The following is a 24,864-nucleotide window of genomic DNA, read 5'->3' on the forward strand; positions in this document are numbered from 1 at the left end:
ACACAGTGGGTAAAAATGTCCCAGGCTGACAGCGGAGGGGCTTTTCTTCATGAAATTGGGTTTGAATCAGGAGAGTGGTTTCTGCCCAGTTCCAAGCAATTAGATGGTGGCGCATAACCAATTAGGAATCTCTCTGCCCTTGAGGACAGCCTCCAGTGAACATCTGAGACTTGGCTGCCTTCTCATCACCTCTTCACTAGCCACTTACCTCAGTCTCCAAAAAAGAAAATTTTGACATCTTAATTTTAATGTGGGCATTTGATATGGTGCTTGAGATAAATATAACTCTATGTAGTATGGAGACAGTTTAATGGGAAATGGTTGGCATTCTTTCTTGATAAAGGCATGGGGGACAGGAGAGGTGGGGGAGGGAGAGAAAGGGAGGGGGTAAGGAGGAGGGAGAGAGAGAGAGAAAGAGGGAAAGACACACACACACACACACACACACACACACACGCACACACACAGCAGTGAGGAAGAGAAAAGCAGAGATAAGCAAGGCTCCGCAGCAGCCTCCTTTCTAACTTGACACTCGCCAGACCCTGGCCAGCATGGTTGTCCTGAATCCAATGACTTTGGGAATTTATCTTCAGCTTTTCTTCCTCTCTATCGTGTCTCAGCCGACTTTCATCAACAGCGTCCTCCCAATCTCAGCAGGTAAACGATGGCCACAACTTTCCTCTCTTCCATCTGTCAGGGGATGGGGGAGGAAGGAAGATTGTTTTGCAATGTGTCCTGATGTTTTTGCCATTCAACTCCCGGTGGAGGGAGGTTGGAAGGGAGACGGCTGCCCCAGCAGCTTCCTGACACCCGAGCTTGTCGCGGAAGCCCTTTCTGTCCTTGTTCCAACCTGCTCCTACCTGGCTGCTCAAAGCAGAGACGCTTTGAAAAATGGTTTCTGCCTCCCCTACTTCTCCCCATTTGCTGCATGATTTCATCTTGGTCGGGAATTTGGGAGAGCTTCAAAGAGACAGAGGAGTGCAAGTGATAGAGAAGTGAGTCTCAGATGTTTCTATAAATACATCTCTGACCTCTTCGAAGGGGGCTTGCCTCACAGGGGCTGTTGTGGAATAAACAAACCTCTTTCCAGACCTAGGCAGCATCCATGGCCACAATAGTCCCTCGAAGGGAAAATGCAGGTGGCAGGGGACAGTGGGGTCAGGGGTGGGCAGCGGGGGGGCAGTTGCAGCCTCAGGACTAGGTTTTCCCTTTCTTCAGCCCTGTCTTCCTGGGTGCGACTTCCCTTCAGCCTCAGACAAGGCAGCTGGAGGTCCTGAGAGAAGCGAGCTTTCCAGGGAGAAGTGGAGGGGGTTCCACAGAGACAGCCAGGTCTGGAGTGGAGTGTGTCTCCCGGGTATGAGGCTGGGAGATTTGGGGAAGGGGCTGTTCTGCCAGCCTGCAACCTTTTCTGAGGTCACCAGGCTGTTGCCCTTGTCCTGTCTGGCCCAGAGCAGGGGAAGTATTGGATTACTAGGATGGCCTATTTAAACCTTTCCGAGGAAACTCAGATGTTTCCGGAGGCTTGCAGGAGGCAGGCAGACCCTCACAGCCCCGCTTAGTTCACCGCAGTGACTCCCGACTCTCCCCGGCAAAGTTTTAGTTATGCCCTCCAACATGAGTCTCATAAATACTTCAACTGAGATAGAAATTTCACGTCACTGCCTTTGCTGGAAACACAGGGAGGGCCAGAAATGCCAGGCTCTCGGAGAGGGCACATCTCTGAATCCAGCTCCCAACTGCTGTCCATTGATAAAAACAGCTCATCAGCAAGTTGTGTAGCCAATGTTTGTGGGCCGTGAGGGAGTGACTCAGAGACTGGTGTGGGGCTAATTATAAAAGTGTGAGAAACAGAAGGAGGCGGGGGCGGATTTGCGGAGAATTCAGGGGGGTGGGCAGGAAAGGTGGCGTGGTGGTGTCACCGTGGGTGTGTGCCCACATACCCCTGCAAATTCAAGTTAAGAGCATCAAGCCTCTTCTAGGAGTGAGTAGTCATTATTCCCCAGTTGAAGGGAGAAGCTTGAGAATTAATTTGGCCTAATTTGGTGGTTCTTATCATGTTTGGGTCATAGATTCCTTTGATAATCTGCTGAAGGTTAGGACTTAAGGAAACTCAGTTTTCTGGTTCCAGCCCTGCCTCTGATGAGCTCCCTGACTTCTGAGAGACAGTGGCCTTACACTATAAGCACCATGTGGGCAGGGCATGTGTCTCTCTTGTACTTTACTGTTTTCCCAGGGTCAGAACAGTGCCTGGCACATAGTAATCAATAAATATTTGATGAATGAATAAATAAAAGCGTCTCATCTACAAACTGGGGTTTACCATCATTTTGCATTACTTAATGTAAATAGCACCAAAGTGGTTAAGGAGTTCAGAAAACTAGAGAGAAAAGAACCTCTGGTTTTCTTTTGAACTCTTTGTCTTGGAGAGCGCCCTGGCACAGCATAGATATCTCTTAGGTAAGGTTTTTGCAGACTGTACCAATCAGGGCAACAGCAGAATAAAGAAGCAACTCAGATGGTTCAGATAAAAAGATTTGAATGAAGAGATCACTTTGAGAGGTGTGGGTGGGGTTAAGGGAACCAACAAGGAACGCTGAGGCACCTAGAAATTAGCAACTGCAATACGCCTTTACCACCCTGTGCTTGAAGAGGCAAGAGGGGAAAACAGGAAAATGGATCCCGGGGAGATTTGGAGCTTTGGAGGAGAGGCCATCAAGCAGGAGCATTGGTCATGGAGGGACCTAAAGCAGGGAGAAAGTGAAGGAGAAATACACCATCTTCTCTCTCCTCCCATCCAAGCATCTATTGGCAGCGCCTCTCATTGTCCATCCCAACTTGAAGGCAGAGGGCAGAGCATGGAGGTCAGGGACCGGAACACTGAGGGCAGAGAGCCAAGGGGAGGGTTGGGATGGAGAACAACCAGTGTGCACATACACAGACACTTCTGGCTGGGAATGTGGTCATTAGACATTTGGTAAAACAATGGAATAGACCTAGGGGGAATCACTAAAGTAACCAGCTCAGTATCACAAAGATATATTTTCTCTGGTGGTCACTTGGCTTTGTCCCCCTAATTTAGTCACCACGGCTTTATGAAAGCACAGTTCAGAAATAAACTCAAGCTTAAAAACAATGGAAACTGTTCCTTGAAAAGACAACTTTAATCCTTTGAAAATACTTTCCAGCAATTTGATGTAAAATATTCTATATTCAGAAGCTTATAGACTTGTATTCTTCTATAGATAGTCTGTGTATACACAGAAAATAAGGGCAACCAGGAAAATCTTTCCATTGTATGCATATGACTTAGTGAGTGCCTACTGTGTGCCTGGCACTCTAATGTGTGCTTCAGGGGACACAGAGACAAGTAGGATGTGGCTTCTGCTTTGGGGGATTCCATGATCACCTGCTTTTGAAACACAGGTGGCATGTAGTAAATGCCCCAGAAAGGGGCTGCGATGGAGGAAGAGCTGTCACGGGCCTGTAGGCCAGTACTTACCGTCATAGATAATCCACTCCTTCACTGTCTTCAGGAAAGACTATTCCAGCAGTGCTATGCACAGCACCAGCTATCTGGATCTGAGGTTCATTACCTGGCAACCTCCGCCGCTGGGTCCCAGAGGAGAACCAGGAATGGAGCAAGAAATGTCAGAGGCCAGAACTGAAAATAGAAATGCCAGCGCTAAAGCACATAATGTTTGATACACACAAAACTATTTCAGGCCTTTACTCCACGCCTATTAATTCTTACTTTGGACACCACTCTAATAGACATAGATAATACGTGACTTGAAAGGTGGTGAATTCCATGTAGCATATTAAATTGGGGAGGGAGGAGTTGCTGCTGAAGATAGACACAGTGACAGATGATAAGAATGATTACAAGAAAAACAATAGAGAATTAGGACATGGGTCTGAGATTTCAAAAAGAATAGTAGGTCAGACGTGGTGGCTCACGCCTATAATCCCAGCACTTTGGGAGGCCGAGGTGAGTGGATCATCTGAGGTCAGGAGTTTGAGACCAGCCTGACCAACATGGAGAAACCCCATCTCTAATAAAAATACAAATTTAGCCGGGCGTAGTGGCGCATGCCTGTAATCCCAGCTACTCAGGCAGGAGAATTGCTTGAACCTGGGAGGCAGAGGTCACAGTGAGCCGAGATCGCGCCACTGCACTCCAGCCTGGGCAACAAGAGCGAAACTTCTTTTCAAAAAACGAACAAACAAACAAAAAATAGTAGACTAGAACTAACTCTAGAGACTCTGCTCTATCTGTAACCCCTGAAGGCATCATTGACTACAGCACATTAACTGGTTTTCATTATGATGAGCATGAATGATGACTGGATTGTGCCTGCTTTATCTTGCTTAAGAAGGTAGATAAATGCCATTTATATATTAGAATGATTTCTGTTGACATGGTAATTATTTAAAATGCCCAAAGCCCCACGTTTGGTGTATTGCCTTAACCATTGGTGGGTAACAAACCACCGTGACACTTGGTAGATTGAAACAACAATCATTTATTGTTGAAGTTCCTGTGTTTGTGGGTAAACTAAGGGTCAGCTAATCTAGCCTGGGTTTGGCTGGCCCTGGCTGGACTCACTTATGGGTCTGTGGATTGACTTGGCTCCAGTATCCACCCACAGCTGTAGCTTAGTAGTAGTACAGTTTCCAGAATGTGGAGGCACAGACACAAAGACAATAGTATTTACAGGAGGGCAGGCCTTCCACACAGTTTAATTTGTGTAATTCTCACAGCACTCCTGAGTGGGGGCAGCACCACTTCCCCTTTCAGATGAGGAAATGGCAGCTCAGAAAAGTTGAGTGGCTTGCTCGGGGTCATGCAGCTGGTATGTGGGAGAGCTGGAGACTGGAATCTGCTTCTTTACTCTAGGTTCAGGGCTTTCACCAATACAGACCAAATCTGCTTATGGTTTTGGATAAATAGTGATATTGGCTTTTAAAGTCCTGTAGGCTACCCTCCTATCCTCTGGAAACTCTCCTCTGGATTCTTTTTTGTTTGTTTTTTTGGGACCAAGTCTCACTCTGTTGCCCAGGCTGGAGTGCAGTGGTGCGATCTCAGCTCACTGCAACCCTCCGCCTTCCAGGTTCAAACGATTGTCATACCTCTGCCTCCTGAGTAGCTAGGAGTACAGGTATGTGCCACCAAACCCGGCAAATTTTTGTATTTTTAGTAGAGACAGGGTTTTGCCATGTTGGCCAGGCTGGTCTCGAACTCCTGACCTCAAGTGATCCAATGGCCTTGACCTCCCAAAGTGCTGGGACTACAGCCACCATGCCTGGCCTGGATTCTTTATTTTCCATTCCTTCCTACTTTTTCCTCAGGGTATCAATGCCCAAAGCTCTAGCAAAAGATTGAATATTGCTTTATATTAAAGTGTGCATGACTTGCCGGGATACTGATTTATCTCTCCTTTGATGGTTCTTGCATTTTAATGGAGGTTAAGGATCTAAGCTAAACAATACTCCAGTGAAATGGTGTCAGCCAGGGTGTTTGGGGGTGGGGAGCCAGGGGAATCCACTTCCCAAGCCTTCTCTTTAGGCATGGTGAGCTGACCCATGGATGTCCCTGCAGACACATGTGGCTACCCTCATTGAATACAGGATTTTCCAGGAAGGCAGGACACTCCAGGTGATGTTTGGGTCCGGGTGTCAGAAACCAGATGGTAAGAACACCCAAATCCAGTCCTGTAGAGTGAGATCAGATGGAAGGATGTGATTTCTGTCTGGGTACTATAATCTTCTCCTGTTGCCTGCTGGGACGTAACCCAGAGCAGGCATTTTGTGGCCTATAGAGCCTGATGTCCATCCTCGTGCTCCCCTGCCTGGAAGCCAGCCAGGCCACCACTTGGGAACTATCCATGTTCTTGGCACTAGATTATGGACCATTTATTTGTGTCTGATGCTGATCAGCTATTGTTTAATGCTCCGTAATGCACTTGCCAGCCATCTCCTCTGATTTACCGCCCCATATTTCCTATGGATAATAAAACCAGAGAGGGTTCTTAAATTAAAGAACTCTCTGAGGGGTCCCAGGCTTCCTGCCAACCCCATCCCAAGCCTCTGCATGCAGCAGTGGGCTCATGTTCCATTCAGACACAGAGATAGGTGGGTGTGAGAGGGGGAGACTTTCCCTTCTGATAAGTTGGGCCAACCCTCCACCTTACCATTTGCCACACTTACACCTCATTTTTCAGATCCACAGCCACCACTGCCACATCTATACAAAAACAACATAGCTCCAGAGTGAACAGAGAGCTGCTCTGGCTTTGATGAGACACCGAATAACCTCATGTCCCATTTTCTTTGTTTTATTTTATTTTTTATTTTGATTTTTTTGAGACAGAGTCTCGCCCTGTCACCCAGGCTGGAGTGCAGTGGCACGATCTCAGCTCACTGCAACCTCCGCCTCCTGGGTTTAAACAATTCTCCTGCCTCAGTCTCCTGAGTAGCTGGGATTACAGGCGCCCGCCACCACGCCCAGCTAATTTGTATTTTTAGTAGAGACAGGGTTTCACCTTTTTGGCCAGGCTGGTCTCCAACTCCTGACCTCGTGATCTGCCTGCCTCAGCCTCCCAAAGTGCTGGGATTACAGGCATGAGCCACCGCACCCGGCCCCCATCTTCTTTAAATGCAATTCAGTCATAAGTACCACTTGTATTTCTCCTATGGACTGGCATCAATGATCCCACAAGCCTCTTGTTTTACAAAGCACTTTCACAACTACAGTTGTCTTGCTCTTCACAGTAGCTCCTACTGTGAGGGGTCCTGGGTGCAAATTGTGCCTCCCTTGGTTATGAACTGTGTGATGGTAGAGAGCTCACTTCATGCAGTGAGCCCCAAGTTTCTCATCCGAAGAATGGATACAGTAGTCTCTGTCTCACAGAATTGCTATGAGGATTTATTAATTCAACAAACATTTCATGAGTGCCAACTATATGCCTGGGGATGCAGCAGTGAGCAATCAGACAAAAATATCCCACCCACGTGGAGTTTCTGTCGTCTCTCTGAGAATAACTTATCCAGTCCTAAGAGATGAATGAAAGACACGTGGGGTGAGACGGAGTTCGTGAACCAGCTACCCAAAGACTAAATCCAGCCTTTATGCTTAGCCCTTAGAGGACAAAAGGCGGGAGTTGGTGATTTCTAAAAACTGCCTTCGTGGCTAACATTTAAAAATTGAATGCTTTAACATTTTTTTTAAAAGTATTTCTGATATCTATTTAGCAAAAAAAAATAAAGAAGCAAACATCTTGAAAAGCGGGACAAACTGCTGGACGCACATTCTGGCCATCACTGGAATGGAGCTTCTGCAGCTCGCCAAGTCTGCTGTTAACCCCCGTCCACCTCCCTTACTACATCTACCTCTCTCGCCCCCTCTGGGCATGTGACTCTGGTCTCTGGGACCAGGAGCCCAACTGGCTTGGCCTCTGCCTTCCCCTTCTTCAGCATCTGTCTAGAATCCCAAAGCTCTGCACAGCTTAGTTTGAAAGTCAGTGTTCTAGATCAGAGAGTCTCAAACTACAGCATTGGTTCCCAGCCCTGGTTAGACAAAAGAATATGCACCCAGGTTGCATTATGAAAGTCCAGAGTCCAAGCTGAGCAGACGAATTAGATCAGAATCTCTGGGGTATTGAATCAGGCATCGGGAATGCTTAAAGTCTTCCAGGTGATTCTAATGTCTGACCAGGGCTAATCACTGAACTACGGCCAGCAAGGAAATCACCTGGAGGGCTTGTTAAACTGCAGACCACTGAGACACACCTAGGAATTTCTAATTTAGTAGTTCTAGTGTGAGGCCCAAGAGTGTGATGCTGCTGGTCGGTGGACCACAGTGTAAAAGCCTCTGCTCTAGCTCACCTCCGAGTTCCTATATTAGTTTTCTATGGCTACTGTAATAAATCATCACAAACTTAGTGGCTTAAAACAGCACACATCTATTATCTTATGATTCTGGAGGTCAGAAGTCTGAAATCTGTTTTCATTGGGCAGAAATCAAGGTGTTGGCAAGGCCAAGCTCCCTCAGAAGGTTCTCGAGAAGCATCCGTTTCCTGCCTTGTCCAGCTCTAGAACTGCATTTCTTTCATTCTTTGGTTCCTGGCCCCTTTCTCCACCTTCAAAGCAAGCAGCATAGCATCTTGCTTCAGTGGTCACTTCACCTCATTCTGTGTCAAATGTACTCTGCCTGTCTCTTATAATGACCCTTGTGGTTGTATTTAGGGTCCACCCAAGTAATCCAGGATAAGCCCCTCATTTTAAACTTCTTAATTTAATCACATCTACAATGTCCCATTTTCCATGTAAGGTAACAGTTACAGGTTCCAGGGATCAGGATCTGGATATCTGTGGGGGCCGCCACAGGTTACCTAGTTTTTCCACTAGGTAAACAGACCCACGAGTGTTTTGTTAAAGTGACATCAGAATCAAAGGCACAGGGATGTGCACTGTCTTCATTTGGGTTCCTTCTCAGATGCGGAGCCTGAGACAAGGATTTGAGTGCAAGTAGTTTATTTGGGAGGTGATCCCAGAGGGGCAGTGGGGAAGTGAGACAGGGAAGAGAAGGCAGTCAGTATGGAGTGTGTTCGGGAACAGATTACTGCTATGAGCAACTGGGGCTCAATTCTACTGGGGGCCTTAGGGAGACTGGGATATTTATCCATCAACTCTTGGGGATTTTCACCACTCTCTTCTTCCTGCTTACCCCAAACAACTTCCCATGGTTGGAGAAGCGCTCTGGCATAGACACAAGACCCTGTGGTGGGAAGCTGAAAGCATGAGCAGGATCAACGAATGGGTGGGACTGATGAATATGGGCAGGGAAGTGTCCTCTGTTGTAGACAGTGTGAGAGACCAACTATATCCTGCTGGCCCTTACACAGTGCCTTGCCTCCATCACCCCTCTGGACAGTAACAGTTACAGCTCAGCAGCCCTTCCCTGCCAGGATGCGGAAGTTGGGATCCAGCGGGCCATGGAACCACCACTAAAAACACTAAAGTCACCTTTCCTTGAGTGCTTTCTGGTCACCAGACTATTGACACATACTGTTTTTAATCTTCACAACAGTGTCACAAGGTAGCCATTAGTACCCCTATTTTACCAAAGAGGAAAGGAACATTCGTAGAGGTGCAGTCACGCAGTGCCTGGGTCAACATGCCACATCAGGACTTCAGACCCCAAACCATGACAAAGGCAGAATCGCAGAGTGGTTAGGAGTAGGGCCTCTGGTGCCACACTGCAGGAGTTCAAATCCTGTGTTCCCTTAGCTTTGTGACCTTGGCAAATTACCCTGTTGGTGCCTCAGCTTCCTCATCTATGTAATGGCTCTAAAAGTAGGATTTAACTCCCAGAGAAGTTGTAAGGATTAAGTGGTCTAATTATAAACATAAAGTACTTTCTTTTTTCTTTTTTTTTTTTTTTTTGAGGCGGAGTCTCGCTCTGTCGCCCGGACTGGAGTGAAGTGGCCAGATCTCAGCTCACTGCAAGCTCCGCCTCCCGGGTTTACGCCATTCTCCTGCCTCAGCCTCCCGAGTAGCTGGGACTACAGGCGCCCACCACCTCGCCCGGCTAGTTTTGTATTTTAGTAGAGACGGGGTTTCACCGTGTTAGCCAGGATGGTCTCGATCTCCTGACCTCGTGATCCGCCCGTCTCGGCCTCCCAAAGTGCTGGGATTACAGGCTTGAGCCACCGCGCCCGGCCATAAAGTACTTTCAATAGTGCCTGGCATACAATGTGTGATATATACATATTTTCTGTCATTCTTTCCAGAACCTCATGGTGTCTCTACAGACATGGCAAGAGGTCATGATCTTTTTCCATAATTAACTGTGTCAAAAGGCAGAAATCCCAAATACAACCCAAAGAACTTTTTGCTTAAAATATCCAATGAGTTACGGCAAAAAAGAAGAGACTCAGCTTCCACCCACTTTGCATTTGTAAACCAGCCCCTAAAGAAGGAACAAGTTGCCCAGAGAAGGAGGCTCTTCTCGTGGTGACCGGCTTTCCCAGATGCTTTAAAAATACACCTGGCCCTCTTCCATCTCCCAGCCCAGGAGCATTTAGCTCCATTCAAGCCAGCACTTATCTCTCATGGCAACCAGCATAAACACAGGCATGGGGCGCGTGTTTGGGAGCTGGCGACAGCTGAAGGAGAGGCCTCGTGGCTGCTACAGGCTTTGCACCATCAACCAGCTGGGGGTTGCAAATGAAAAAAGAGAGGAAAGAAAAGAAGGAAGCATCAGTGTGAGTCGGGCAGGTTCCTCCCTCCCAGGCATCCCGCACTTTCCTCACTCATCCTTCTGTACCACTCTCCTCTTCCTATGGGTGTCTTTGAGAGGTTTGGAGAAGGCACCAGGAGCATTCCTGCTGCTGCTGGGAGTTCTCTCCTGGGATGGTGCTCCACAGAGGACTTTCCAGGGGTTTCGGGCCTGGCATGGGGCTTCTTGGGGACCCAGGAGGACAGGGAATGGGGTGACATTAGCCATCCTACTTGAAGAGACCTTCCTGCCCACCTGCTTTTCTTACTTCACTAGGATTCTGGGTTTGTTCCAGTGTTTGGACTTGTCCCCTATATGAGGGGCCTGTCGGGTGGGTTATGATCATGGGGAGTTGAAATTGGACTGCCCATTGTGTCCAACAGGGCCAATTTGGCTTCTGAGACCATCCTTACTGGGATGGACCTCATGGAGTGGGCCCCAAAAGGTTTCCAGATTCTCTGTGGTCATCTAGAAATGAAATTCTCAATCATTGAGCACAGTGTCCAGGACTTAGGGAGGCTCCAGGTGAGGAAACAATCTGTTTTCCTTCTGTCGATCTTCTTGAGAGCTGCGTGGAACAAGGTCATGGTAGGAAACCAGCATGGTGGAAAACACAGGCGTCCCTGTCTCTAGAGAGCAGCAGGGCCCCGCAGGAGCAGCGCTGCTTGGATGGTTTGTCCCCTCACTCTTCCTGTCTGCCAGTAGAAAGTGAGGATTGAAGGACCGAGGTGACTTTAGGAACAATTTGGGCCCCAGAAATGCTCTCCCCAGAGTATCTGAGGGAAATGGTTTATTTGCCTTTCTTTTCTTTTCTTCCGTTATCTGAGTCCGCTGCTCTGGCCCTTACTTCCCTCTGCTGTGGAGTCCTGAGAATAAGAGTGCATTGACTGGACAGACTTAGAAGCCGGCTGCCCTGGGCATGACTGCCAAGATGATTTTGTTCCTGTCCAGTAGAAGGTCATATGGAGACATGTAGGCAGAGGGTTGGTCATTTGCCTGTTTACTTGTGTTTTTAGACAGACTTGCAGCGCAGTCCTTAGGAGTTCAGGTAAAATTAGGACACATCTGTAGTGTTGGACAAGTCATTTGCTCTCCTATAGGACCCAGTTTCCTCATCTGTAAAATTAAGGGGGGACCAGACTTTAAATATCCTTTTAGACTTAGACTTTCCCTGACTTTGTGGCTAACATGCTGTTTGCTAATTTACAGAATTAGCACCCACACAAAGAAGGGGTCTTGGCATGTGTTTCTCTTCTATTCTAAGCATTGTTACTGAGAACCCATGATGTGAGAGTAGAAGGCCTGGAGTTCCCATTTACACAGCTCTGGACTTCAGTGAGTCTCTGTAACCCATTAGCTGAGAGATCTTGGCCACGTGATCTTTGTTTTGGTTCCCTCCCTCCCTCCCTTCCTCCCTTCCTTCCTTCCTTCCTTCTTTCCTCTCGCTCTTGCTCTCTTTCTCCCCTCCGTTCCCCTCCCCTCAGCTCCATTCGCCTCCCCTCCCCTTCCTTCCCTTCCTCTCCTGTTCCCTCCCCTCCTGTTCCCCTCCCTCCTTGTCTCACTCTGTCACCAGGCTGGAGTGCTGTGGCAATCACGGCTCACTGCAGTCTCCACCTTCTGGGTTCAAGGGATCCTCCCACCTCAGCACTTCTTCCAGTAGCTGGGATTATAGGCACATGCCACCATGCCCAGCCAATTTTTGTATTTTTTGTAGGGACAGGGTTTTGCCATGTTACCCAGGCTCATCTTGAACTCCTGGGCTCAAGTGATCCACCTGCCTTGGCTTCCGGAAGTGCTGGGATTATAGGCAGGAGCCACTGTGCCCAGCCACGGTTTAATTTCTTAATATTTCAGTTTCAACATCTGTAAAATGGAGATAATAAGAGTCTCCATTTTAGATTGTGATGGGGATAAAATGAGCTAATACATACAGAGCTTTGCGCTGCACCTGACATGCAGTTTGCTCTCAATTACTGGTTGTAACCATTATTCCAAATGGTGGAGAGAAACTGGAATTCAGCCACTTGCCTCCTCCTGGGATGCTTCATTCCACTATCATCCCATCTGCTTTTTTTTTTTTTTTTTTTTTTTTTTTTTTTTAGACAAAGTCTCGCTCTTACGCCCAGGCCTGAGTGCAGTGGCGCGATCTCGGCTCACTGCAAGCTCCGCCTCCCGGGTTCACGCCATTATCTTGCCTCAGCCTCCTGAGTAGCTGGGACTACAGGTGCCCGCCACCACACCCGGCTAATTTTTTTTTTTCTTTTTGGTATTTTTAGTAGAGATGGGGTTTCACCGTGTTAGCCAGGATGGTCTCGATCTCCTGACCTCGTGATCTACCCACCTTGGACTCCCAAAGTGCTGGGATTACAGGCGTGAGCCACCGCACCTGGCCCCATCTGCTCTTAATTGGTGCTGAAGATTCCAGTTTCAGAATTGAGAGTCTCCATCTAAAGCCTGAGGCTGAGTTGGGGACATCCCAGTGCACAGGCTGTGGAACCGGAGGTCTGGGTTCAGAATCCCAGCTCCACAGGACCTTGGATGTCATAGAATCAGTTTTCCTCACCTGGAAAACCTCACCTAACATTATTGGGAGGATCCAAGGAGAGAGCCTGGGAAGGGCACAGCTCAGGGCCCAGGTCAGAGTATGTAGTCAGCAATTATTGTTGTACTTTGAGGGGCAACATTTGACTTTCAGGACATGGTATGCTTACACCTGAGAACAACACCTTAGCTATTCTGAGTTCTCAGCAGAAAGGCCTACTAACCGGCAGAGTTCACAGGCAGGAGCTCTTCCTGTGGCGGAAAGAAAGAGCTTGTGGTGAGGGAGAAAGCGTCTCCCCTTCTAAGACGGGGTGATCTTACGAGGAAACCCCACTAGGCACTGCAATCCTGAGAGTGTCCACTTTTTGGAAATTGTGCAACTCTATGCAAAACCTAGCAAGAAGACAAGCCACTTACTGTATCCAATTCATCTGCATCAGAGCAGGCCCTCTGTCCACATGGCATCTGTCTTGTATGCTTCCTTTGAGGTGACAATGGCCATTAAGTCAGCAGGCCTGCCTAGTGCAGGTCCTCCTGGGCGATCAGAGGAAAATGATTAAATATGAGATTTTCAAGTGGAATGCCAGCAAACAGTGTCTGATTTAACATAGATGCCCAATTTTCTGGCCATATACCCATCTGCTGCTGCTTTGCATTTTGCTCAATGTTTTTTTTTTTAATTAAAATAATAAAATCCATTTGAATTAAGATCCTCCTTCTTATAGTTATGATGTATGTAATTTTTTTATTTTTATTTTTAGTAAAGACAGAGTCTCACCATGTTGCCCAGGCTGGTCTTGAACTCCTGAGCTCAAGCGATCTGCCTGCCTCAGCCTCCCAAAGTGTTGGGATTACAGGTGTGAACCACTATACCTGGCCTACAGTGTGGTTTTAATTTTCATATAATGAAAAGTATATACAATTTGTAATATATAATTTAATTCTTATATAATGAATGAGACTCAAAATTTGCCCATTTTTCATCTATCGGATGGGCACAATTCAAAAGGTGCAACATCAGACTGTTGGTGAAGGTGTGTGGAAACAGACACTCTCATCCACTGCTCCTAGGAGGGGATGTGAATTGATGCGGGCTTTGTGGAATTATTTGATGGACAAGTTGATGAATTATTCATTCGTCAAACCTGGCTTTCAGTCTCTAGATTCATTATGACCATTACTTAAGATACATAGCATTTGAGATATTTCCCCTCAATCAGATGACCAGTATTTATTGTACCGCCTACAATATGCTTGTTATACAAGTGGTTGGAGTTTGTGTGAGAGCAAAGCAATCAAGACAAGGAGACAACCCACCTGTGTTCAAGTCAGACTCTACTTTGAGCTTCAATTTACTTATCTCAGATAAGTAATGTTTCAAATGAAGGCAACATTTGGGCTGTTGTAGGCCGATGCTTAGCACATAGTGAGTGCTCAAAATGTGTTGCTGAGAGTTGTGACAGCTGGTGTTGGCAGGCTACCTACGGTAGTTTAAAGACTGTTTTTGTCTTCTGCTTTAGGCCACAGGAAAACACCAGAATAAGTTACAAATGAATTAAGATTTAAATATAAATTATGAAACTATAAAATTATTAGAAAAAATCTTGGGAGTTTTTTTTTTGAGTAACTTTGGTGTGTGGAAAAACCCAGAAACCATAAAAGAAAATAATTATACATTAAATTCTGCTACATAAAAAAATTATGTGTGGCAAAAACAAACTCAAAAGGCCAAAACAAACTAGGAAAATATTTGCAAGTCATATAATAAAGTGTTTCTTTCCTATGTGTAAGAAAATAATGTAAGAGAAAATTGACAACCCAATGAAAAAAATGGAAAAGTATAAATGGCTTCAAAATGTTTGAACATATTCTCAGTCTCATTCACTATATGAGAAATGAAAATTAAAACCACGCTGAAGGCTGGGTGCAGTGGCTCACATCTGTAATCCCAGCACTTTGGGAGGCTGAGGCTAGCACATCACTTGAGCCCAAGCGTTTGAGACCAGCTGGCCAACATGGCAAAACCCCATCTTACTAAGACATACAAAAAATTAGCTGCACGTGGTGGCACACACCTGTAGTCCCAGCTTCTTGGGAGGCTGAGGTGGGAGGACTGCTTAAGCTTGGGAGGTCAAGGCTGCAGTGAACCGTGAATGCACCACTGTAGTCCAGCCTGGGCAACAGAGTGAGACCCACTTTTCACCTATCAAGTAGGCAAGATTCAAGAGGTCGAACATCAGACCGTTGGTGAAGGTGTGTGGAAAGAGGCACTCTCATCCACTGCTTCTAGGAGGGGATGTGAACTGACAGGGGCTTTCTGGAGATGAATTAGGCAGTATGTATAAAATTTCAAGTGCCCATACTTTTGACCCAGTATTTTATTTCTAGGAATTCATATAATGGATAGTCTTACCAGCATACACAAAGATGCATGTGGAAGGTTATTTAGTTGCATTGTTTGCATCAGCAAATTTTGCAAATCATCCAAATGCACATCAATAGGGGGCAGAGTGAACAAATTATGGTTCTTCCAAAGAAAGGGATATTATGCAGCCATAGAAAAGAAAGTGGGGTGGGCACAGTGGCTCACTCCTGTAATCCTAGCACTTTGGGAGGGTGAGGTGGGAGGCTTACTTGAGGCCAGGAATATGAGACCAGCCTGGGCAACATAGCAAGACCTCATCTCTAAGAGGAAAAAAAAAGAAAAGAAAACAATGTGCATGCATTTTATGTAGTTACAGAATAATTTCTTAGAAATACTGTGAAGAGCCTGGTGCACTGGTGTGTGCCTGTAGTCCCAGTTACTCAGGAGACTGATGCAGGAGGATCACTTGAATCTGGGAGTTCTGGGCTATAGTGCACTATGGTGATGGGATATCCACACCAAGTTTGGCATCGCTACAGTGTCCTTCCAGGAGCGAGATGTCACACTGCTCTGGGAGGGGTGAACCCGCTCAGGTTAGAAACAGCAGGTCACAACTCCTGTGCTGATCATTAGTGGAATTATGCCTGCGCTCCAGCCTGGGCAGTGATGAGATGCCGTCTCTTAAACAGAAATACTGTGAAGAAACCGAGAGGGAGTACCATGTGTATAACAGAATGTTACACGTAACCCTTTGAGTAAAAGGGGGAAAATATTATACCTACCTGTTTGCTTGTATGTGCATAAAATAGTCCCAGAAGTATACATGGAAAACTAAGTAATGATCGATAATAAATAATTGGAACTGGGTAGCTGAGGGAGAGGGGTGGGAGAAAGAATTTTAATGTATACTTGTTTATATGTTTTGAATTTTGAATCACATGCATGTATTACCTATTCTAAACAATTAAACAAAACACTATCTGTACGTACAAAGTACCACCTTTCATCTGGAGCACAGGATGGGATTTTTTGTCTTTAAAAGTCCTTAGATCCAAAGCAGCAAGGAAAATTGAGATCTCAGAGAGTTTCCAGATTGGTAGAATCACAGGATTATAGTGCTACAAAAAGCCTAAGGTTTATCTTGCCAACTTGCTCAGTTGATAAGTGCTAGTGCTCAACTGAGTCCAGAGGGATCAGCCCTAGGTTCCCCAATTTCTGGAATCTAAGAGTTTTAGTGACTTTGAGACCAATGGGTAGAGATGCCAGTCTGTGCCAGTGGGCAGCCATGGGGCTCCCAGGAACCCAACCTCCCTCCTCCCCACCTGTTGTGGACCCTTGAACAATAGATCCTGGAGGTGGGGTGGGGGTGCTACAGGGATGGATCTGGGAAAAGGAATAAGTGAGCCGGGTGGTTTTGAATTACAAGTGCCTATAGAGCTGAACTGTCACCATGGAAAAATGAAGCCATGGAAACATAGCGGCTGGAAGCACCGGGTCTTTCCACGCAGTCACAGTTGTCAGCAGGTGTTGGAAATAACCCACCCTTTGGACTTGATGCAGCTGGAAGCTTTTGTCTCTGACCTATGTATGGCCAGATCTCCCGAATAATTCTACAAACTTGTCCTCCCCTGTCAAGCCCTGGCAGAAGATTTAATAGCACCGGCTGATTTATGTTGGCCGCTGTAATCAAATTCAGAATCAAGGCGCAGCCAGCCATGGAGAGGTTTCTTTATGTTCCCTTGGCTCCTAATAACATTGTCTCCTCCTTCCTCTCTACTTACCACATGCCATTTGGTCAGATTAGAACTTGAACTCAAAAAGCAGATGGCTTTCTTTAGATAAGGTCCAAAATAATTCCCTGGTCAGGGGAAAGGGGGATGGATTTGTTTTCTTGACTCTATGTGTGCAAAGGAGGTATTTTTGATATATGACTTATATAAAATAATGACCGATATGAGATGACTGATTTTCTTTCATCCTCATAGTGAGAGTAGACTTTTCCTCCTCAAGACATCTCTGTGGGTTAGGGGTGGGAGACAGAAGAGAATAACCTTCTTATATTGTTTGCAGTGATTTAACAACCTGCTCAAGGCCTCTCGATGAGCGGCTTTGGGTCCCTCCAGGAGGCGCTGGTGCCTTAGCTCTGTGCAGCTCCAGGGGCCCCCTAGACGTTTGCTAACAAGGGAGTTGGGCTGACCTGCTCCCAGCCCTAATCCTTGTGAACATATCTTCTGGTTCTCTGTTGCCTACCTAAAATTTTTAAATTATATTCTTTTTAAAATCAGGAACAATTTCAAACATTCAGAGAAAGTAAAAGATAATTGTTCAGGGAACACCAATATGTCCACTGTTTGGGGCTGAGTTGTGTCTCCCCCAAATTCATGTTGAAGCCCTAATGATACCCAGTACCTTAGAATGTGACTGTATTTGTTTTTGGTTTTGGTTTTGTTTGTTTTTTGAAACTGAGTCTCGCTCTGTTGCCCAGGCTGGAGTGCAGTGGTGCGATCTCAGCTCACTGCAACTTTCACTTCCCGGGTTCAAACGATTCTCCTGCCTCAGCCTCCCGAGTAGCTTGGATTACAGACATCCACCATCACACCTGGCTAATTTTTGTATTTTTTAGTAGAGAAGGGGTTTCACCATGTTGGCCAGGCTGGTCTCCATCTCCTGACCTCAAGTGATCTACCTGCCTCGGCCTCCCAAAGTGCTGGGATTATAGGCGTGAGCCACCATGCCCAGCCAGAATGTGACTGTATTTGGAGATGAGATCTTTATAAAAGTGATTGAGATCAGGCCATTAGAGTGGGCATTAATCCAACTTGACTGGTGTTCTTATAAGAAGAGGAAATCTGAACACACAAAGAGACACGAGGGATGCGGGCAGAAGAGAGGCCATGTGAGGACATGACAAGCAGGTGGCCATGCCCAAGCCAAGGAGAGAGGCCTCAGGAGAAAACAAACATGCCACACCTGGGTTTTGGCCTTCCAGCCTCAAGACCTATGAGAAACAAGTCTCTGTTGTTTAAACCATTCAGTCTGTCGTACTTTGTTACCCCAGCCCTAGAAAACGAATCATGTACTGCATCGATTCTGCACTGGCTATCATTTTGCTGTGATTACTCTATCATATATCTGTTTATTCATCTTTTTATTGATGGACTTCAAGTAAGTTGCAGATTTGTCAGCCACTTTGGAGAATAGAATAGGGGAAGTAAACCCATGTTTGATTGAAGACCACCAGCACACCTGATTGAACCCTGTCTGTGTTTGGGATAAGCAGAGATTATTTTACTCATGGGAGTTTACAAACCAGGAAACTGAAACCCAGAGATGAACAATCATTGGGTTTGATTAGAAAGACGTGATTCTGGGCATTGGTAAGTGGTTCCAACCTTAGCTGGCTGAGGCACCACTTCTGACTCCTTTGGGTGCCATTTGTTCTGAGGTTTCCTGCTCATTCTCTCTAGGTGGTGGTGGCGGTGGAAGATCTCCACTGTGTGCTGGTAACTGTTGTGTTTGACCTTGGGTGCATCCCTTAATCTCCCTGAGCCTTACCTGAAAATGAGGATGACAGTACTAATATGTACCTTGTGGGGCTGTTGCGGGGATCAAAGGATTGAATGGGGAACATCAAGGAATGTCTCGCATTGTTGGTACCTCACTACTGGGTTAGGGCAATGCTATCTGCTATAACAGGTAAGCATTTTAGTGGCTTATCCTAATCAAAATTTATTTTTTGCTCACCTAACAGTCCAGTGTCCCTGGTTGGGGCCAGTGCACCTCCATTCTGGCATTCAGGGGTGCAGGCCCTTTCCATCCCATGGCTCCACTGTCCCTCAGGAATTGAGTCTGTGTACCCAGGCAGAATCATTGGCAAGAATAATGAAATGCCCCCACCTCTCTAAACTGCAGGGGGCTGGGAAATGCAGCTACTTCACAGGGATCACTCTGGCCTATGGAAGAGGGAGCACACATTTTGGGGGGAATGTTAGCCTTTTCCACACAGCCCCAACTCCGAGGAGGTCCTCTGATGGGAAATCAGTGGCTGGGAGTTAGTAGAGGAGGCAGCCAGCTAGCCCAGGAAACTGTCCCACCAGACCAGAGCAGTGAGGACAGGAGGAAGGTTGGAAGTGGTTGGGAACCAGTGAGCCATCACCAAGGGTCAGGGTCAGATGACCACAGGAGGGCACTTCCTCCTAGGGCTGTGTGCAAGGTGCCTTTGGAGCTCTGACTCCAATTCTGTACTAGCTATGTGGTCCAGATCAAGTGACTTAGCTTCTCCAAGAGTCATTTTCTAGTCTGTAAAATGGGGATAATCAGCTGTGAGGGTTAAATGCAATAATGCCTGGGAAATGCTGAGCCTGGGTCATTGTCATTTCGTGATGTGGGTTTTGCCAAACAAGAGTCTGCAAGTATGCAGCGCAGGCAATGCTCCTTCCTCTCATCTCAGGAAGGATGATACTAACAAGTCATGGCCCTCTTTCCTCAGAGTCTTTCTTAACACAGCATTCTAGGAAACCTGTATTAATCAGTGCAAGTTAGGCTGGGCATGGTGACTCACGCCTGTAATCTTGGCAGTTTGGGAGGCCAAGGTGGGCAGATCACAGGAGGCCAGGAGTTCAAGACCAGCCTCGGCAGTATGGTGTGACCCCGTCTCTACTAAAAATGCAAAGAACAGCCAGGCATGGTGTTTTTCCTGTAATTCTGGGTACTCCAGAGGCTGAGGCACTAGAATCTCTTGAACCCAGGAGGTGGAGGTTACAGTGAGCCAGGATTGCGCTGTGGCACTGCAGCCTGGGTGACAGAGGGAGACTTTGTTTGAAAAAAAAAAATATAAAAGGTTGGGCACAGTGGCTCATGTCTGTAATCCCAGCACTTTGAGAGGCTGAGGTGGGTGGATAACCTGAGGTCATGAGTTCAAGACCAGCCTGGCCAACATGGTGAAACCTTGTCTCTACTAAAAATACAAAAATTAGCCAGGTGTGGTGGCAGGTGCCTGTAATCCCAGCTACTCGGGAGGCTGAGGCAGGAGAATCGCTTGAATCCAAGAGGCAGAGGTTGCAGTGAACCAAGATCATGTCATTGCACTCCAGCCTAAGCAACAAGAGCAAAACTCCATCTCAAAAAAAAAAAAAAAAAAAAAAAATCAGTGCAAGTTAGCAGATGAGATGAAGACTCTTTGTCCCCTAGAGGTTAGTCTTTTACAAGACTCTCCTGAGTAAACAAAACCATTGGATCTAGAGGTGAGATTAAAGAAAAAATTATTCTGACACTGGTTAAAATGGTAAGGAAGACTTTATCCAAGACTATTGCAATAGGTTTAAAGACTATTGTAATAGGACACAGAGATCAACCTTAGCTCCATTACAAGGACAAGTGGGGATTTATAGCCAAAAAGCAGGTTGGGTGGGTCAGTGGATTAAAAACTACTAAGAGGAGACATCATGATAGGGGGATTTTGACTGAACCAACTTAACAGGATTCTTGCTGAAGGCAGACCAGGATGATCAGTTCTCAAGGGTGGGGGATTCTGTCTGAACTGACTTATCAAGATTCTGGCTGTAACTGGACTCTGCAAGGATGGACACGGAAGCCCATGTTCAAGGCCTAGTCAAGAAGAGGGCTCAGGGGAACCTGACCAAAGCTTGGCCAAGGAGGGAATGGTTGTCGGTGGGAAGGTAGAACTTAGGTCCTCCTACCTATTTCTCTGTCTACCAGGGTTTTGGGATGGGACAGCAGACGTGAAGTGCTCCAGGGCTGGTGGGAGCCTTGGCACTGCCCCAAACAGGTAGATGTCTTTGCCTTTGGGTCCCTGGGAAGAGTGTGGGAGTTATCTCTGCTGCACAGGCTCTCTGTGCGGTAGTGGTGTGAGACACAGCGTGAGGAGCATGCAAAGCAGAATCAACTTTGGCCCCATCAGCAGGGAACAGGCCTGTGTGTGGCAGCAGCAGGGACAGGAGTGCCTGGAATAGCTCCCAGGGATGTCGTATTCCAGAAGAGGTCTCTAGCCTGGCTGATAAATCCCAGAGCTGTAATTAAGACAAAATACTGTGAATGTGACACCTGCTGACAGCTGCAGGAAGGCCCCGGAAACTTGTATTGTGAATTCAATTTTGCAGGCAGCTCTGCTATGGTGAACTGGTGCCAGGCTAAGGCACCTGAGGGAACTTGAGGGCAAAGATTGCTCACTAAGGGGGAAGAGGGGAGATCCTTCACCCCTGTCTGGGAACCATCGATATCTCAGGAATCACAGACCGTGGTAGATGCCAAAGTTGGGAAGGGGTTAGAGCTCATCTGGTCCAAGGCTTTCATTGTACATCTAGAAAAATCCAGACCCACAGGGGAAATGGGTTGACTTAGGTCACACAGTGAGTTAGTGCCAGGGCTAAAGACCAGGGCTCTTAATCCCGGGCTGGCACACTTGGCTGGAGAGCAGTTAAAAGTAGTTGAACATATATCCATAAATTTGACTTAAATTCAATGGTACGTGCTTGGGAAGACAGAGACAATGCCAGAGGATGAGACAAAGTTATAGACAGAGACCCAGAGACAGAGAGAGTAAGACAGAGACAGAAAAGAGAGTGGCAGAAGGAGAGAAACACAGAGAAGAGGCAGAAGATATTCGTGAGCCTGAACCATTAGGTTCAAATAGAGATTCAACACCTGCTGAGTTGGACAGGACCCCAGCGATCATCTAGTCCAGCTACTTTTGTTTTTACAATAATGAAACAAAGCACAGCTGAGTGGTTTACATATGTCAACCTTTTTAGAAAAAGTTTGATGCCATGTGGTTAAAAAAAAAAAAAGTGCTTTTGGTATGAAAAGTGGCAAAACTTCCATCTCCAAAGGTTTGTGAAATGAAATTTGAAAAATGAAGAGCTGTAAGAATATGACTCAGAATAGAGAAAGTTGGGAAAATGTGATGCAGATATTTCTGCAACTCTCTAGGACTCAGGACTGAGGACTCCCTGAACTTATTGCTACTTTCTCTGAGGTCTTAGACCCAGTTTCTGAGAAGGACAAAGGGGAATTCCCCAGAGAAGGAACACAGCCTAAGCCTCACCTCCCACTCCTCCCATCTTGACACAGCAAATCTCTGCTTTCAAGCATCAGCTCAAATACCACCTCTTCCAGGAATCCTTCCTTGATATCTCACTTGGACCCTCTCCCCCTCAACTGTTACCCATTTCTTCCTTCTATAAAGCCCTTCAGGCATCCCTGCCCTATGTTGGCCAGTCTTCTTTTTTAGCCTTATACAACAGTTATCCAAGAATATGTCGATAAGAGAGCCCTTATTCTGTGCCAGGAATTCCAAAAGCTGTAGCTCTAATTCTCACAACAAACTATTAAAGTCGGCTTTGCACGCCCACTTTACAAGTAAGAAAGCTTAGACTCCAAAAGAATGAATAACTTCCTCAAGGTCACTCAGCTACTAAGTGGCAAAACCAGGACTAAAGCCCAACTTGGATGACTCCAGGGCCAGTACTCTTCCCATGAAACTGAACAACACATTCCAAGGGCAGGAACTGTGTCTAGTCATTGTATCTTCCACAATTTGGTACTTACTGTGTTTCTGAATGAATAAAACAGTAAATGAATGAATGAATGAACGTAAGTGTCCTTTCTTTCGAAGTTTATAGTGTAGGGCTTGGCAAACTACAGCCTGTGGGCCAAATCCAGCCTGCCTCCTATTTTTATATAAACTTTTATAAAACATGGCCACACTCATTCCTTTATGTATTGTCAATGGCTGCTTTCCTGTACAATGGCAAAGTGAGGTTGTAACAGAGACTATGTGACCCACAAAGCCTAAATATTTACTGTGTGGCCCTTTATAGCAAAACTTTGCTGACTCCTGCCATAGCTTATGGTCTTTACTAAGCTGATTAAAACAACACTGCTTATTGCTAAGTAGTATAATAATAATCTTGTCTTTTATAATCTAAAATATTTTGTGTCCATGCTTGTGCACTGGGTGTGCCTATAAAGAACCAGATAGATTTAAATGTGTAACTGGTATATGCCACCTTACTATTTTATAGGCAGGCTTCATCCAAAAAGACTTGCCCACATGTCCTCTGGAAATCTATATATTTTGTTTATTTGTGGTTTCGTTGTTGTTGTTGTTGTTGTTGTTGTTGTTGTTGTTTTAGTTACGTTTAACTTTGTCAGCAACACTTTGGCCCAGATGGGATGAGAGCTGAGACCCCTGGCCGTGAAGGTCTTCCCTGAAGCAGAGGAGGGCAGGCTCCCTTTGGACAGTCTCGGTGGGGGTTGACTTTGAGGCTTACCAGAGCAGTATTGACAAGGCGGTTTTTGAGCCAAATGAAAAGCAGCCTGTTTGACTGACTGCTCTCCATTTCCTCTTGGCTTGCAGGGGCTAAGTATCCCCAGGCTCCCAACCTTATGTCCTCCCCTGGGCTGAAGGCACTCTTGTACTCCAGGCCTCCCCTACAGCAGTGTTCATGGGCAGCTGGAGCAGGGCTGCCTACCCATTGCTGCTCCCAGGAGCTGGCCCCAGACCCCTGGCATCTGGGGCAGAAACAACATCAAAGCAGGGATTGGCCAACTCCCACCCCTAATGCCAAACAGGCCAGGCACTGGGAGCACTCGGAGGCGTGACGAATCTCAGCCTGTCTCCGGCTAGTGTTCCCTGGCCAGTCCGCTTTGGGCCTTGCCTCACAATGACGGGCTCATCATTCAGCCTCGCTCATCTGCTCATCATTTCAGGACTGCTCTGTTACTCGGCAGGCTGCTTGGGTGAGTTGTGTGTGCATGTGTGTGTGCACGCGGATGCACATGCACTGTTTTGGAAAAAAGACTCTTGGAAAGCAGACTGTACTAGGAGGTTTCAGTAGCCTTTAAATTTTTTTCCTTTAAGTTTTTTTTTTTTTTCTTTCACAGGGCTGTTTCTCATTGTGAAAGCCTTTAAATTTTAAACTGCTCAGCTAGTGTTGAAATTGCAATGCAAAGGCGTTTCACAGTAGAGTTGGTGGGGACCTAGTGTACTTGCTCACGGGTGTGTGCACTTGTCTGTGTCCCTCTTGTGACCTTGACTTCAGGCTGGCCGGCTGGCAGCTGGTACCTTGGCTTGGAAGTAAAATTGTGTTCTGTGGTCTGGGCCCCCGCCGGCGTTGGGTGGCTGAGACAGTCTCCATCACTCTTGAGTGGACTGCCTTGGGTAATGTGGCTCAGAGGCACAGCCACCAAACCACCAAATTGTTCTTTGCAGGCTGCATCCTTGCCTGCTCGGGGGCATACAGCAGAAGGCAAACTCTACCATGTTCTTTCAGAGAAGTTCAAATTATGTGCAACTTTTAGGATCAGAATTTGTTTCTCAAGGTTTGTTGTGGGGATTGAAGGAAAATTGTAGGGTGCAGCCTTCTCTGGAACAAGTAAATCGGGGGGAATTTTGGGCAAATTGTATTCAGTTAATGTAAGAACTTTACTGTAGCTGAGACCCAACTCACTACAATAAAGTCACAGCACTCCAAGATGTCATAAAGCATGTACCCTTGGCCTTCTCTCTTCTCTTGGGTCTCCCTCTCTCATGCAAGTTCCCACAGGCAGGGAAAGGCCCCAAAGGAGGAGGAGGAAGTAAAAAGCTGACTAGTCCACCAACTAGACAGGCAGGTGCGGAACAGTTATGTGACTGCACTTGTAATTCTCCCAACCTGCT

General features: G+C 46.5%; 1 protein-coding gene across 8 annotated transcripts in view; it reads left to right on the top strand.

Moving 5' to 3' along the window:
- Positions 1 to 424: 424 nt before the first annotated feature.
- COLQ (collagen like tail subunit of asymmetric acetylcholinesterase) overlaps positions 425 to 24,864 on the top strand; it is a 79,688-nt gene continuing 55,248 nt past the window's right edge. Inside the window, exon 1 of one of the 8 annotated variants that reach the window (XM_017882445.1) lies at positions 425 to 657. In XM_017882445.1, coding sequence (XP_017737934.1) covers positions 552 to 657 — 106 coding nt within the window. In that variant the 5' untranslated portion in view covers positions 425 to 551. Of the gene's footprint in view, positions 658 to 23,591; positions 23,946 to 24,864 lie in introns of those variants that run through there. The other 7 variants (XM_017882714.1, XR_001887408.1, XM_017882562.1 and 4 more) reach the window with 7 other exon arrangements.

This window comes from Rhinopithecus bieti, unplaced genomic scaffold (assembly GCF_001698545.2).
Source record: "Rhinopithecus bieti isolate Rb0 unplaced genomic scaffold, ASM169854v2 scaffold_12, whole genome shotgun sequence".
In the NCBI taxonomy this organism is placed as follows: Eukaryota; Metazoa; Chordata; class Mammalia; order Primates; family Cercopithecidae; genus Rhinopithecus; species Rhinopithecus bieti.